The 15,773-nt window shown below is 44.6% G+C and overlaps 1 protein-coding gene across 1 annotated transcript; it reads left to right on the top strand.

Annotated features, from left to right (window-relative positions):
• Positions 1-5,904: 5,904 nt before the first annotated feature.
• On the top strand, positions 5,905-14,372 carry LOC102519046 (zinc finger protein 622). Its single transcript, XM_032470333.1, has 6 exons — positions 5,905-6,640; positions 7,405-7,665; positions 7,896-8,058; positions 10,848-10,960; positions 12,982-13,125; positions 14,093-14,372. Exons 1-6 carry the CDS (start codon positions 6,031-6,033, stop codon positions 14,218-14,220), a joined length of 1,419 nt encoding a protein of 472 aa, XP_032326224.1. The 5' UTR covers positions 5,905-6,030; the 3' UTR covers positions 14,221-14,372.
• The last annotated feature ends 1,401 nt before the right edge of the window (positions 14,373-15,773 follow it).

The raw sequence follows: 15,773 nt of genomic DNA, 5'->3' as shown, positions 1-15,773 counted from the left end.
GGTTTTGGTTTTTTTTTTTTGATGTGTATGTTTCTTCATTTAAAAATATTCTTGGCCATGAAGTAAAGAAGTATAAAGGTATTTTTAGTTTCTTCTTTGAGGGGAAAACAAGAAGTTAAATAATTCAAGTAATTAAAGAATCTGTTACAAGTCACTGGACACGCTTACAAAGAGGCAAACTCAAGACTTGATGGTATGAACAATAAAGCTAGAATCGAATGTTATAAACTCTAAATTAAGAGCGACTTGGGGATGGGGAGGTTGGTAGGGTAGAAAAATGTGTTGCCAGTTCCATGGGGGAGATATACCAGCTCTCTGTGGACAGTAGCTTTAAAACCACACATGCACTTCAATAGTATTTGTTCAAGAACATATGTGATTATAAATTTACACAATGCAATAATGGTACTCTTAATTCTATCAGACATAGGGATGTTGAGAGGTTTGTTTTCAGTGTGTGTAGTTTTTTTTGGGGGGGGACATTACATGTAGTCCTATTTCTGGTGTACTAACAATGAATCCTATGATTGATCCAGCACAGTGGGAAATTACATATCCCGTACCATGAGAATTTATGCAGTCATTAAAATATGAAACATGGATTTTATTCTTAATTATAGAGGAGCTGTAGAAAGATGTTTTGTTCACATTCGGTAGAAAATGCTGAGCAAAATCATACAATGGGAAAAGCATACACTGATCCTGCATTTTGGTCTGAAACAGTAAAGCAGGGCTCAAGTTCAAGCTTGTTTTGGAAGGCCAACTCAGTGTTTATATTCTCATTCTGAAACATCTTTACTCTTTTCTTACCCTAAAAACTTCAGAAGTGTTTTTTTTTTTTTTAAACAAAACTACCCCTCCCCAGTTGAATGGAATATTAGGAGAAGAAACTTTTATGATGTTTGGCAATTGGCAAACATCTTGAACCCACTGAGGCATCTCACTCTTACTTTTGAAACAAGTGGCAAGTGCCAGTATACTGCTGATCTTAGGCCAGGAGCAAATCTTCATTTAAGAGGACGGTGATGTAGAAGTTTTCCTCTTCTGTTTAAAACTTAGGTGGATGTAGTTCCCTACACTGCCCCAGTGATGTCAGTTACAAGTAGGACGTGATCTGGAAAACCTTCATTCAACTACTGTTGTCAGAGGTCGTGTGTATCATGAACACAAAGTCCCTGAACTGTACTTCTGCGTATTACTCCTCCCTTTCCGCTGCAGCATTTAAGTTAGGATGGGATGTCAGAATTAGGAGTTCTAGTTCTGTTGGTAATATTATGGCTGTAAGACACACTGTCAAGTCACAGTAACACCCCAAAACCACCACCTCAGTCTCCCCAGACATAGAATTAGGAAGCTATTTCTCTCACACAGGGATGTTTTGAGAATGAATGAAAGAAAAAAAAGTGTCTGAAGCAATTTCAGGGGGAAAAAAACTGTATAAAACCAAGATAGGGATTTTTTTCCTTTTTCAGCTAAGCCATCTTTTTGAACATTAAAAAGAAAATTCAATCAAGTCCATGCTTACAGAAAAAACGCAAAGTTTCTTTTAATGGGCCTGTCCCATGTTGGCCTTATAATCTAATAAACAGAGTGGAATAAGAGGATGGAAAGGTTGCAAAATTCTCTATTATTTCACTTGACTCTGAAACATCTGTAAGGTTCTACATTAGCCATTTTGAATGATTCTAACACGTACTGGCTGTGGGACTTCAAGTCACCGAACCTATCTGTACCTGTTTCCTTCATCTATAAAATTAAGATAAAGCACCTACCTCACAGCATGTCATAAGAATTAAACGTTGAAGACCGGGGTTGGCAAATTGCTGCCCATGAGCCAAACTGGGCCTGCAGCCTGTTTTTATGGGACACTAGTGAAAAGTGATTTTTAAAATATTTTTAAATAGTTCAAAAAAATGAATATTTTATGACATACGAAAAAGATAATGAAATTTAAACTTCAGTATCCAGAGATAGTGATTTACTACCTATGGCTAGGAGAGGGCCGCACTCAGTTACGTTCTGTCTATGCCGAGTCTGATGCTCTTAACAGAGAAGCTGAATGGTTATGACAGAGACCATAGGCTACAGAACCTAAAATAGTTCCTATCTGTCTCTTTATAGGAAAAGTCTGCCAATCCTCAGTCTAACATGTAGAAAACTGTCACAGTTAGGATCGTGTGTAATCCTCATGCCTCTACAATTAAGTGGTATTAAGGGCATTTTTCAGAAGGAGGGGGTCAAATAAATTGTCCAGAGTCACATAACTACTAAGAGGAAGAGCCACTTTGCCCCCAAAGCCTGTTCTCTTTCTAATATGTCACCTTACCTAATGTTTTTTGGTTTTTTAAAATACATTAAGAATGATAATTATAACAGTTTAACAGAATTTCACTAAATATTAAAGAATGATTTTTTAATTCAGTTTTTTTCTTTCTTTCAAAGAATCCACATGCCAGCTGATCCAAACTATTTTAAATGCTGCAATAACCAAATTTTGCTATAAACTTCAATCCCTTGTTAAGAAAACTTTGCATATCTAGATATCCAAAAACTAAGAGGTAGTAAAATGTTTTAAAATGGTTTATTCAAAATCATAATGCTTTACTTAACATTTTTATGAACACGAAATTCATAGAAGTTGTAAACCACTTAATAAATGTATGTCAGTTTTGCAATCTGTATTTACTACCCCCTAAAATTTAATCTCAACTAACCCAATCACCTTTATACTTATCCCTTTAAAAATCATTGCCCCTGCAATATAGGAATATGGAAAGTAGTACAGATTGACTGGAAGGTGACCTGATTAGCTTTTATCTTAAATTTTGTAATTATCAAAGATCACCATCCCAGTGTCATCCAAGCTGAAAAAGAACATCATCGTGGGTACTGTCACTGTGCACAGTAACTTCAGTAATTTGGTAATTAAGCAAATTATTTTAAGGGCTATGTCACAGTATCCAGAAGGAATTCTAATTTCCATTATTTTCAAATCTAAAATTTTGATCATGGGCAAACTCATTCTTCTTTGGAAGAATGACTGATTTGGTAATAAACATTCTTGATAGTATTACCAGCAGAGGTTAGACACGTTAACATAATGCTCTAGATATGCTGTGGAGAAATTCAACTCAAAACTCTCTTGGTCAGTGGGCTTGCATTTACCGAGGAGCTACTGGCTCTAGCCCGGTTCCTTTCTGATATTTCTCCAATCAGTTCCAGATACTGCTGCTGGATCTACTCAAGGCCCAGGTCTATTCCTGATGCCCATAAAAACTGAAACACTTTCAGAGTCCTACTGTTTACCAGCTGAAAAACGAACAGCCAACTCTAGAATTCAACTCTTTACCCAGTGATACCTTAATACTTCCCTGTCCTCTTTCCCCTTCTTTCCCTGTACCTTTTCCCTCACACAAACCAGACCTGCACTCTTCCTGAATATGCCCTTACTTCCCTCCATCCACTGTATCTCTTCTACCTGCTCCACCCCACTTTACCACTTCCCCCTCCTCAGGACCCATTGCAATGTCAACTCCTTAATAAAAACTTTTAATTTAATTATAGTTGATTTACAATATTGTATTAATTTCAGATATACAGTGAAAACTTTTCTGATCTCCCTGATAACATTTTTCTATTCTAAATACTCATTGCCCCTTTCTTTGTATTTCATTGTACTTGACTCCATTTTTATTGTATTAGTTAATTGTGTAGTTCTTACCATCTTTAACAAGTCAGAAAAATCTCCTTGAAGACAGGGGTGTTTTAATTCAAAACCAGTAGGATATTATATAGTGTGATATTGTGATATATAGTAAGGTAGAGATATTTGGTCTTTGTCCCATTCCTGGCACAGAGTTCCTAAAACCCTTGAAAGATCTTAAGTGATGAGAGTGATAAAAAGTGTCTTTTCTTATGTTGATGAGGTGACTTTTGTAAAGCCCCTAGGTAGCCTGGCTGAGAGGGTGTCCCAACCAGAACTCCAGGGGGACAGAATCTCCTGTGTTTGGAGACCTCCTGACCTCACCCTATGTATCTCCTCATATGGCTGTTCATCATTTACATCCTTTAATATCCTTTGTAATAAACTGGGAATCTAGTAAATAGTTTCCAGAGTTCTGTGAGCTGCTCTAGTAAATTAATCGAACCTGAGGAGGGGGTCATGGAAACCTCTGATTTACAGCTAGTTGTTCAGAAGCACACATAACACTAGACTTGGAGTCGGGTTCTGAAGTGGAACTACTCTTGAGGGACTGAACACCTAACCTGTGGGACCTGACATCATCTCCAGGTAGATAGTGTTAGAATTGAGTTAACTGGAGGACACCCAGCTGGTGCTGCACAATTGCTTGGTAGTCTAGAAAAAAACAAAACAAAACACACACACATATTCCTGGAGATAGCATGGTGGAGAGGCTTTAAGAGATACTGAAAACCAGACAAAGAAATTTAAACTTCACCTGTGGGCAACAGACAACCATTCTGGAACTAAATGAGGGACACAAGAGGAAATATGGTTGAGGAGAATTAGTGTGGTTATCTCTGTGCCGCAGGGTAGACCAAGAGGGAAGAGAAGGCTCTCTCAGAGATTGCAGTAGAATTGCAGTCCACTGGAAAATTAGTATTCTGGAGAAAACAATGTCCCTTTTAAGACAGTAAGTAAGGAAACTAGAGAGTTCAAAGATGCCGAAATGGGTCATGGAAACGGATTAGAGAAGGCAGGAAAAAAATTATGAATTGTGGGGGAACACATTCAGACCATAGCAGTAAAGGGTCTGAATTTTATTCTGAGTCAGGGGAAGCACCAGAAGATTTTGAGGAAGGAGAGCAATATGATTTGACCTGCATTTTAAAAAACATCTTTATCTTCTTTGGTGCCCTGGGTCACTTGGACTCTAAACATGCAACCGCTCAATTCTGAAACAGGCTGACTGGTTCAGCAAGGCTGTGCAGATAAGTGTAAGAATTCCCTAAGCCTTTAACATCATGCTTCCTGTACAACTGAACTACCACCTATGAAACAACAGAGGTAACATAGCGCATGAAATGAGGCTGGCCCGAAGTCAGATGTGCTGTTAAATGTAAAATACATACTTGGGTTGGTACCCAAAATTTGGTACCAACAAGCCAACGTAAAATGTCTCATTAAATCCTTTGTCTTATTAATTACACGTTGAGATGATAATATACTGGGTTAAATAAAATATGGCTATCTCGCCTCTTTCTTTTTGCTTTAAAAAAAATGTGGCTACTCTTAGATTTAAGATAAGCTATGTGGCTGGAATTCTATTTATACCGGGCAGAGGATGGGCTGGGCCCTGGGCCCTGGGCCCCCGGCTGGCAGACTGCATCCACGAAATCCCCCGCGCCCTCCGCAGGGCCGGCCGCCGCAGAAACGCCGAGGTTCCGACCTGGACTCGGCTTTTGCTGTAAATTCCCTCAACCTCCGACCTGAGGCTGCGGTTTGCCGGGACTCCTGCCCGCGGGACGAGAGCTCAGGTGCTCCCCCGAGAGCTAATCAGCAGCCCTGGCTCTCGTGACACCCACTCCCGGGCTGCAGCGGCGCAGCGGGCGGACCTCAGAGAAGCCCGGACTGCCGGGCGGTCGCACAGACCTCTCCTCTCGGCCCCGGGTGCCCTACTCCCCCTTCCGGCCTGACGGTCGCCTTTCCAGCATCCCGCTTCACTGCACAACCACCAAGGCCCAAACCAGCGGGGGCGGGGCCGCCCCCACCCACCTCAGGCCACGCCCACCTCGGGCGACTCAATCAACACTCACCTCAGGCGAACTAGGCCAGACCGAATTAGCCGCAGGCTATCCTAGCTTTCCCGGGAGTCTCCGCGGGGGGCGGGGCTATAGGTCGGGAGGCGGAACTTCCTGCCCGGCTGGGCCTAACCTCAATCCAGTCCGGAAGTCGGCCTTCAGTCTGGCTTTCCGTGGGTTCTGACGTGTGAGGTTTGAGCGTCTGGTAGGGTCGGGTGGCTGGTCCCCAGATTTCTGCCTTAGTCGCCTCTTAGTTCGCGCCTGGCGATGGCGACCTACACCTGCAACACCTGCCGCGTGGCGCTGTACGACGCGGAGGCGCAGCGGGCCCACTACAAGACGGACTGGCACCGCTACAACCTGAGGCGCAAAGTGGCCGGCATGGCCCCGGTCAGCGCCGAGGGCTTCCAGGAGCGGGTGCGGGCGCAGCGGGCCCTGGCGGAGCCGGAGAGCAAGGGCGCGGCCACCTACTGCGCCGTCTGCAGTAAGAAGTTTGCCTCCTTCAAGGCCTACGAAAACCATCTCAAGTCCCGGCGGCATGTGGAGCTGGAGAAGAAGGCGGTGAGTAGGAAAGTGGCGATAATGAATGAAAAGAACTTGGAGAAAGGGCTGGGCGTGGACAGTGTGGACAAGGATGCGGTGAACGCGGCCATCCAGCAGGCCATCAAGGCCCAGCCGTCCACGTCACCCAAGAAGGCGCCCCTTGTGCCCGAGGCGGAGTCCCCGAGTCCCGTGGCCGTGGCTGCTGGAGGACGTGGGACTCAGCAGCGAGACCCTGCCGAGAAACCTCCCCGGCTGCAGTGGTTTGAACAGCAGGCAAAGAAGCTGGCGAAGCAGCAGAGGGAGGAGGAGAGTGAAGAGGACCTGGATGGAGATGGTAAGGGGCGGTCTGGGGGGCGGGGTGGGGGAGGGGGAGGGGATTGACTCCCCACCCCTTAAATTTACAGATTTAACTTACAGGTTGGAGTGAGCAGGTGTCATTTCTTAAGTGAAAGTGATGAGTGAGGCTGGTTTTGACGCATTCTGAAGTGACTTGTGTGGCCAGCATCCCCATAGGGCATTTGTGTGTTTAGTTCACTGTTGTAGATACAGGGACTGAAACATTAAATGAGGGATTGCGGAGGCAGGGAGGAGCAGTTAATAAATATTTGTAGGATGAGTGGATGCCTTCTCCATATTGAATGAGGTTTTTTTTAATTTTTTCTCTTTTTTAAAATAGAAGTATAGTTGATTTACAGTGTTGTATTAGTTTCTAGTGTACAGAACATATGCATATGAGGACATGTTGCTGCCGCACCGTCTGCTGTAGAATGTCAAATTCTATTGGGTTGCTGGTTATGATGGCTTTGCTTTACTTTGAAGTGTTCAGAATCAGCCGGCTAACCGGAAATGTGAGCTTGGAGCCAGCAGCCTAGCCACCTTGACTTGATGAGCTATATTTCCCTCATGCCACATACCATTAACACTAATTACGTGAGTTCACATATGCATAGCAAAGGAGCATACGTCTCCTTCAAAGGGTTTACTGTGTCCTGGAAAAGAAAGACTAAAGCATTTCTTAGCCATGCAAACTTGTCTGTGGTAAATGAATAACGTTTGAGATCTTCAACTAACTCTGTTTTTCAAATCTCTGGCTGGAAGACTGGGAAGATCTTGATTCTGATGAGGAATTGGAGTGTGAGGATGCTGAAGCCATGGACGAGGAGGAGGAGCAGGATGCAGAGGAGGAAGAGGCTGGAGTGAGCGCCCCAGTTGGCGCCATCCCCGTGACGGACTGCTTATTTTGTCCCCATCATTCAAGCTCCCTCATGAAGAATGTGGCTCATATGACCAAAGTCCACAGCTTCTTTATTCCTGACATAGAATATCTTTCAGATCTTAAGGGACTGATTAAATATTTGGGTAAGTGTAATAGTTTTTCTTTTTTAAATGAATGAGCACAGTATTGGGGAGGCAGATCTTAAGAGAACGTGAGTTTTGTGTTTCTCATCCATCTTGGATTGAATGAACTGTTGATTTTGTGAGAATCCAAAACTTGATGCATATTTTTTGAACTGTGGGGATAGATGGTGAGATGTAAGCTGGCTGCAAAAAGCTGCTTTCATCTTTTTCTCCTCAACTTACTTTTCCAGGAGAGAAAGTTGGTGTCGGGAAGATTTGCTTGTGGTGCAACGAGAAAGGGAAATCCTTCTACTCCACGGAAGCTGTGCAGGCTCACATGAATGACAGGAGTCACTGTAAGCTCTTCACAGATGGAGACGCTCTTTTGGAATTTGCAGACTTCTATGATTTTAGGTAAGTCTGTGGTTTGTAAAGTGGAGGAGAGTGAGTTCATCATGTTCGCTCTGAAGTGGTGTAGATACGCCCAGGCCTGACCTTTGTCTGGCTCTGTCCAGTGCAGGATTCTTAGTACCTCTGAGAACACTTGTATAGGAGGGGGTTATTTCCTGTCATGTTGTAGATGCGAAACTGAGTGTCACAGAGTTAAACACACATACCTGATAAAGAGAAGATGTCAGGGCCAAACTGAAGTTTGTCTGGTTTGAAAACTTACTTTTGTGGTTTCAATGGTCAGAAGTTCAGCTTTGCCAGTGACCTCATGAACAGAGGCCTGGAAATGAGGTTTCACATTTTGGTTTCCCTGAGAGTCCTTGAATCACAAGCTGTCTCCTAAGGGAGTCTGGATGGGTGGCGGCTTTCTAAGTCCCACATCATGCCACACATTCATGCTAGGCACTGCAGAACATCTGGTTCCTAGTGTCCAGATGCCTATGACCTAGCACAGGGGTGCTGTGCAAGCCGGTGTGTGTAATGACCATGCCAGGTGTACAGAGCCCACCTGATACGGGTGTTCAGAAAAGTTCTAGTCTTATAAATTGTCCTTTTGCCTTTTCCTCCTGATTTCTCATTTCTCACTTGTAGTGAGGGAGAGTTTTTCATTGTAGTCTCTTTGGTGGCTGTGTAGTGTATATCCATTGTGGTTTTAATTTGCATTTCCCTAATGAGCACTAATGTAGTTGAGAACTTTTTTATATATAAGTGCTCATTTAGCTTATTTCTTGTGAAGTGTCTGACTAAGTCTTTTGTCTGTTTTCCTATTGGCTTATCTGCCTTACTATTCACATTTAGTGTGCCTTTAATTATTTTTGTGTGTGAATATTTCTAGAAACAGAGAGATTCTTCTAGAACTGTGGTGTTTAGTATGATAAATACTAGGGGTGCTCATGTGGCCATTTAAGTTAACTAAAAATTAATCTAAAAATTTAAAAATTGAATTCTTCAGTTGTACTGCCTATAATCCAAAACTCAGTGCTTAAAAGCACATGTGACTGGACAGCTACCATGTTGGACTCAGAGAGAAAATTTCTATCTTTATAGGGTTCTACTGGACGTCACTGTTCTGGAACTTGTTTTTATAATGATTAAATTGAGGAGAACCACATTTCCACCTCTACATTGTTCTCTTCCTTTCTGGTTCACAACCCTGCTAGGAGAAACAGATACGTAGGGGAAAGAGTTCAGTTATAAGTCATTTGCTCGCTCTTTAAAACCAATTTTAGGTTCACAGCAAAATTGAGCAGAAGGTACAGGGATTTCCCATATTCCCCCTTACCCACACGTGCACAGCCTCCCTCATTAGCAACATCTTCTACAAGTGGTACATTCGTTACTATTGATGAACCTACATTGATCCATCAGTTAACACTGAATCAATTAATAATCAAAGTCCATGGTTTAGAGTTCACTCTTGGTATGGTCCATTCTATAAGATTGGACAGATGTACTTATAATGACATGTATCCGCCATTAGAGTATCATACAGAGTAGTTTCAGTGACCTAAAAATCCTTTGTATTCTGCCTGTTCATCACTCTCCTCCACCCTAACCCCTGGCAATTCCTTCTCTCCAGTGTCTCCATGGTTTTTCCAGAGCATCCTCTAGTAGTCGCACATTACGTCGTACGTTATACAGCCTTTCAGACTGGCTTCTTTCACTTGGTAACATGCATATAAGATTCCTTCATGTCTTCTCCTGGTTTGATAGCTCATTTCTTTCCAGGTAATTCTAAAAATATTCCATTGTCTGGCTATGCTGTAGTTTATTTATGTATCTACCTACTGAGGTACATCTTGATGGCTTCCATGTTTTAGCAATTTTGAATAAAGTTGCTATAAACCTCCATGTGCAGGTTTGTGTATGGACATAAGTTTCAGCTCCTTCGAGTGAATAGCAAGCAGCACAACCGCTGTATCCTATGGTATGAATATGTTCAGTTTTGCCAGAAACTTTCAAACTGTCTCCCTGAGTAGCTGTACGTTTCTGTGTTCTCACTGTCACTGAACGGAGTCCCTGTGGCTCCACGTCCTCACCAGCATTTGGTGTTGTCCGTGTTCTGGACTTTGGCCATTCAGATACATGTGTAGTGGTTTCTCACTGCTTTAATTTGTGTCTTTCTGGTGACACGTGCTGTAAAACACCTCTTATTTGCCATCTGTATATCTTAGTGAGGTGTCTGTTAAGGTTTTTGGTCTATTTTTTTAATCGGGTTTATTTTCTTATTGAATTTTAAGAGTTCTTTTATATTTTGAATAACAATTCTTTATCAGATGTGTTTTCTGCAAATATTTTTTCCAATTCTGTATTTTCTATTTTAATTCTCTTGGCATTGGTTTTCACAGAGCGGAAGTTTTCAGTTTGAATGAAGTTCAGCTTATCCATTCTTTCTTTCATTAACTGTGCTTTTGGTGCATTACCTAAAAAGTCATCACCAAACCTTAAGTCATCTAGAATTTTTCCTATGTTATCTTCTAGGAGTTGTTATAGTTACGCATTTTACATTTAAGTCGGTGATCCATTTTGCGTTCATAGGTAACTTGCATCTTTTACTACAGAGAAAATGCTAACAGGTTATTTTTTTCTCCAAAACCTTTTATCTGGCAGTCTCTGCATCTGTTTACACCCCCCACCGCTCACCCTTTAGGCAGCACATGGATTTGCCGCATTGGCAAATACAGTTTATGTCTTTTAGGTCTTGAGGTCTTGATCTGTGTATTAAATGTATTAATGCCACTCCACTGCTCCAGGAGTAGCTACCCAGATCACAAGGAGGGGGAGGACCCTGAAGAGACTGAGGACTTGCCCTCAGGAAAGACCTTGGAATATGATGACGAAACCATGGAGCTGATTCTCCCTTCCGGTAAGTGCGTTTGTCCAAAATACCACTGAGATTATTGGAGAGGCATGTTCCCATCACTCCCCTTCCACACTGAGGAGAGAGAACCTACAACTCACAGTGTGCGGACGAGGTAGATTCTGAAGGTCACCTGGTAGTTGTCTTAGCTGTTTTGCTTAAGTTGGATCAATATTTTCTTCACTCCCGTTCTCTCTCAATGCTTTGATCAGTCATTATTTTTCAATACATAGACCCTTTCTTTTCTGTTTCTTATCAAGTGTTTTGGCCCTATCCAAGTGTTTCTTGTTAAACTAGCCCTTCCTCTTATCCTTTGAACTGATTCTTGTCTCCATGTGTTGCTCAGACTTGCACGTGGTAGTCTGGCCTGGGTGTATCTGATTGACAGCACCCAGGATTCCTGTCTGTGTTCTGGGGGCAGGGGGAGGTTTGGAGTTTGAATTCTGGCTTCTTTGGGGTACATGTTTCCTATTGGTGGGAATTTATCCCAGGTGTGAAAAGGTGAAGAAAAGCCATGAATGTGAAAAGTATCTAACAGTGTTTATGGTGTTATGATTAGTGGAGAAGAATGGGAGCAGCTACTGAAGACACATTTGGAAAAACAGGGAATGGAATGATAATAAGACCCTAATAAACCTCATATTTACTGAGCAGTTAGCATGGTCAGGCAGCTTATTTTATCCTTATGACAAGTCTGAGTTAGATTCTGTTATCCTTACTTGACATATGAGCGAACTGAAACTTAGACAGATTGAGGAAGTTACCCACGATCCTGGATCTAGTCAGCGAAGCCCTTATCCCACTTCTCTCCACTGCCTGGGAGATTTGTAGCAATGGTGGGCGTATACACTGCCGGTGGAGACACCTATCATGAGGAAGTCACCCTGGGGTGCTATCACAGCTTAGGTACAGACCAGCTGTTTAACTCAGAACAACAACCTTCTAAGGCTGGGGCAGCTGTAGACAATGACAGAGGAAGGACGGGCAGGCAGAGTCTGTTTTGAAAATGTAATTCTTCCTACAGTAATAAGAAAACTATAGGGCAGTACACTATCGTGGCCTGTACAGCACACAGCAGCAAAACAGGCCCACATCTGTCACATAGGCCTAGGCTAGGCTTCCTCTGGTGGAAATACCAAAGCAGAACCTGAGAAATTAGCTTCACAAAGTATTTTTTAAGACTTTGTTTATTCAACTTCTTTTTTAAGATGATAAAAGGACAGATCATCCATAGAATTCATTTCTGAAAGCTTGATTGACTGGCATGATTTTTACCAGATCCTTCCAAATAGACAAAAGCTCTGGAGAGAATTTAGCTTAATCATCTTTTAAACTACAGTACACCCACGACTTCCCTCATTTAGGAGCAGTAGGGCAGGGGTTCTCGGCCTCAGCACTGTGGACATTTCGGGCAGATAACCCTTTGCTGTGGAGGCTGTCCTGTGCGTGGTATGATTTTAGCCACATCCCTGGCCTCTGCCCACTCGGTGCCGGGAGCCTCCCTCCAGTCATTGCCACATGTCCCCTGGGGATAAGATCGCCCCTGTTTGAGAACCACTGCACTGGAGACTGTAAGCCAAGGAAAAGTGGATTGGTTCCCCTTCTGGACCCAGACTGTGGCTGGTAGACCTAAACATCAGGGCCGTTCTCTGTGCTTAATCTTTTTTCTATTAAGACGTTGAGATTCCTTACCCCTAGGGCCCGGTTGCAGGTGTTAGTAGGGGCGGCTTGTGCACTTCTGGGGAGGCTCTTTTATAGAAATAAATCAGTACAGACGCTGAGTTTTTCACTTGACAGTGGCTTGCCGTGGTCCCTTTTCTTAAATCTCTCTGCTCTTTGGTTTTTTTTCTTTCATTGTTTAACATGCGGCCTCATCTTTCCTCAGTGGGTAGAGCACTGTTTCTTCCGACACATGCACTTTCCAGCTGGATAAGCGTGAAAAGTCTGACTGGGAAAGCCCTAGCTTCATAGCTCTGCCTTGAGAGAGTGCCAGCTCAGTGCTTCAACGTTGCTGTTTTGAAAAACAGGTGCCAGAGTGGGTCATCGCTCCCTGATGAGATACTACAAACAGCGGTTTGGCTTGTCCAGAGCCGTGGCCGTTGCTAAGAACCAGAAGGCGGTGGGCCGGGTCCTGCAGCAGTACAGAGCCCTGGGCTGGACCGGGAGCACAGGTGCGGCGTCGCGGGGACAGCCACGGAGCAGCCCGGGGACTTGCAGTTCCTCAGCGGGCCTGGGTGAAAGGGTGGTTACTGACCTTGTCCCTAAGGATCCTCCCCAGGGGACGCTTACCTTGGCTCTGGGTGCGTCTGTGACCACTTGAGGCGTTTATGGCAATAAGCCCCCAGCTCCATGACGGAAACAACTTCTTATTCGTGGCACAGCAACTTTCTAAAACCTGCGTGTATACCACTGACATTTTCAGGAGGTAAAGATTATGAAGAGAGTTGTTGAGTAATTATCCAAGGTTGAAATCCTCCTGGAAGTTTCCCAGAGGAATGGAATGGCACTCTCACAGCAGTAGTTTGAGCTGTGGAGTCAGCATGACCTACCTGATGTTCTTATTGGTATGAGTAATTTATTCAGTCAAAGCCTCAGTTGTCTGTTAAATGGAGGTGATGATAACGGGGCCTGGGCAGGTGGGATGTCATAAAGCAGGATGACACAGCACATGCACGTAATAAAAGCTACCAGTCCTTCTTTCTGTAATTATCCCATAAAAATGAAAAGAGTCAGAGGAATAGAGTAGGCCTACTGACATTGTTACCTTCAAGGAGAATGTCAGTCCACTGGAGACGGTGGCAGGAGAACAGGGAGCTGCCTGCTGACGGCCGGGAAGCTCTGACACTGAAATCACTGTCGCTGCCGCTGTGTCTATATACACGTGGTTTCACTAGGGCTCCCTGTGAGCTGTGAGCCCGCTGACTTCATCTTGCTCTTATAGAGTTTTTGATATGATGACAAATAAAGAGGCTCATCCCAGAGAAATGTATACAGACAGTTCTGGGGTGCAATTCTGGGGTGCACATAGTTCCCCGTTGGATAGAGACCCCCAGTTAATATCTCTTCTTTAAGAACTCAGTTACTCCAAATTGGCTTTTAAAGTTTGGGTTTTCATTTCTTACTTCCCTTCCACCCCAGGAGCAGCGCTCATGCGCCAGCGGGACATGCAGTACGTCCAGAGGATGAAGGCAAAGTGGATGCTGAAGACGGGGATGCAGAACAACGCCATTAGGCAGAAGCACTTCAGGCCGCAGGTGCTGTTCTGAGTCGCCGGGGCTCGAGTCCTCGTCTGCCTCAGGCGCACGCGGCCTCCCCGCCCGAGGACCCCGGAAGCCGGGTTAGACGGCGGGCCCCTTTGCTGCTGTTCTCCCTGTACTTCATCTGCTCGTCCCCGTAATAAAGGGCAGAATCCCCTGGGCGCTCCCGTGTCATTTTTGAACAGGGCAGAAAGGTCCTGTTCTGACAGAGTGAGTGCTGTGTGTGCTGGGACGGGCCTGCCCTGCTCCCGAGAGCTGCTGCGTTGCCTCGGCTGGAGCTGATTTCGGGCTGTCAGGACAGGATGGAGGACTCGAAGCTTCTGGAGGAGCCAAGTGGGATGTCCCTCACTGGGGTGCATCGTGGCCCCCGAGGTGGTGACCGTCTCCGGGCACTGTCAGTAAATGCAGGCAACGTGAAAGAGCGCGTCCAGGCCCTGCTGCGAAGGGCCTTCGTTCCTCAGTGTGGGCGCACGGAGGTGACGGTGCTGTGCGCTCACGGTCAGTTCCCAGTGCTGCCCTCGGGGCAGGAAGAAAACGTGTAAAATGTGCGGATGGTGTCACGGTTCAGTCTGTGAAGAGACTCTCCATTTACGTGGTTTAGGGGAGGCCGGGGTGCACTGGGAATGAAGGCAAACATGAGGGTCTAACCCACTGGGCTAGCTTTCTGCCTGGGGAAACGTGGCTTGGTTTTTATAGTCTGTACAACAAGGTGGTTGTTACCTCCCAGGTTGTTGTAGGGGTAAAGAAACCAGCCAAGGACCCGTCACTCACTCAGTCCCCCGGCATGAAGTCGGTGCCTCCGGGCCTCCCTCGGGGGGCAGGTGCCCCACTGAGGAGGGGATGCTCTGGGCAGCGCAGTGGTCTTTCTGAGGAGCAAGTTCAAGGATGCGAAGGAACGTGCTTCACCTTACCATGCATTCACTAGCCATTGCTTGCTAGAGACACTTCTTTTTCTTTCAATTTTGGGTGCAGAGTTGAATGAATGATGTTTCCTCAGGTGCGCAGGCTCAGCTTCTGACAGTGGACGGCTCCCTGGTTCTAATTTTACTCCTTCATCCTACTTTCTAATATTCTCCCCACGCAAGTGCCCACTCTGGTTTGCCACATCATCAAATCTATATCCTAGATATAGATATAAGACTGTTAGCATGAGGTGTGTTTTTAATTTACACTTAACTGAATGTGCAACGTATTGTGCTGCAGCTCTTGGCGGGTGTTGCAGGCTGGCTGGGTAACACTGATGGTGTGCAAAGGGGAGGCGGTGATTTACTGAGACATAACCTCTTGTGTAAACACCACAAGGTTCATTGTCACTTATGGAAAATATCTCCCAGGGGGGACAACTCAGCTTTTAAATAGTGTTTTCTAAAGATCCAGAAATGAACTGAGCTGGGCTTGGCATTTGAACATACATCGCAGTCAGACCAGGGTGACTTATGCCCTGTGGAAACAAGCCTCAAAGCCCTCTCTGTGTTTCCCAGGTTGCCTCCCAGTTCTCATTCCCACACTGTGATAACTAATATCGTTGCTTACGACCTGGGTATCATCTTAGATTCCTCCTT

The sequence above is a fragment of the Camelus ferus genome, chromosome 3 (genome assembly GCF_009834535.1).
Source record: "Camelus ferus isolate YT-003-E chromosome 3, BCGSAC_Cfer_1.0, whole genome shotgun sequence".
Lineage (NCBI taxonomy): Eukaryota > Metazoa > Chordata > Mammalia > Artiodactyla > Camelidae > Camelus > Camelus ferus.
Note: the sequence above shows the minus strand (reverse complement) of the source record. Positions and strands in the feature narration are given on the sequence as shown.

Excerpts from the sequence above, each read along its gene's own strand:
- LOC102519046 (XM_032470333.1), top strand. The coding sequence starts at position 6,031 with ATGGCGACCTACACCTGCAACACCTGCCGCGTGGCGCTGTACGACGCG. Across the intron at positions 6,641-7,404 it reads AGAGGACCTGGATGGAGATG|ACTGGGAAGATCTTGATTCT; the intron begins GTAAGGGGCGGT and ends TCTGGCTGGAAG. Across the intron at positions 10,961-12,981 it reads GGAGCTGATTCTCCCTTCCG|GTGCCAGAGTGGGTCATCGC; the intron begins GTAAGTGCGTTT and ends TTTGAAAAACAG.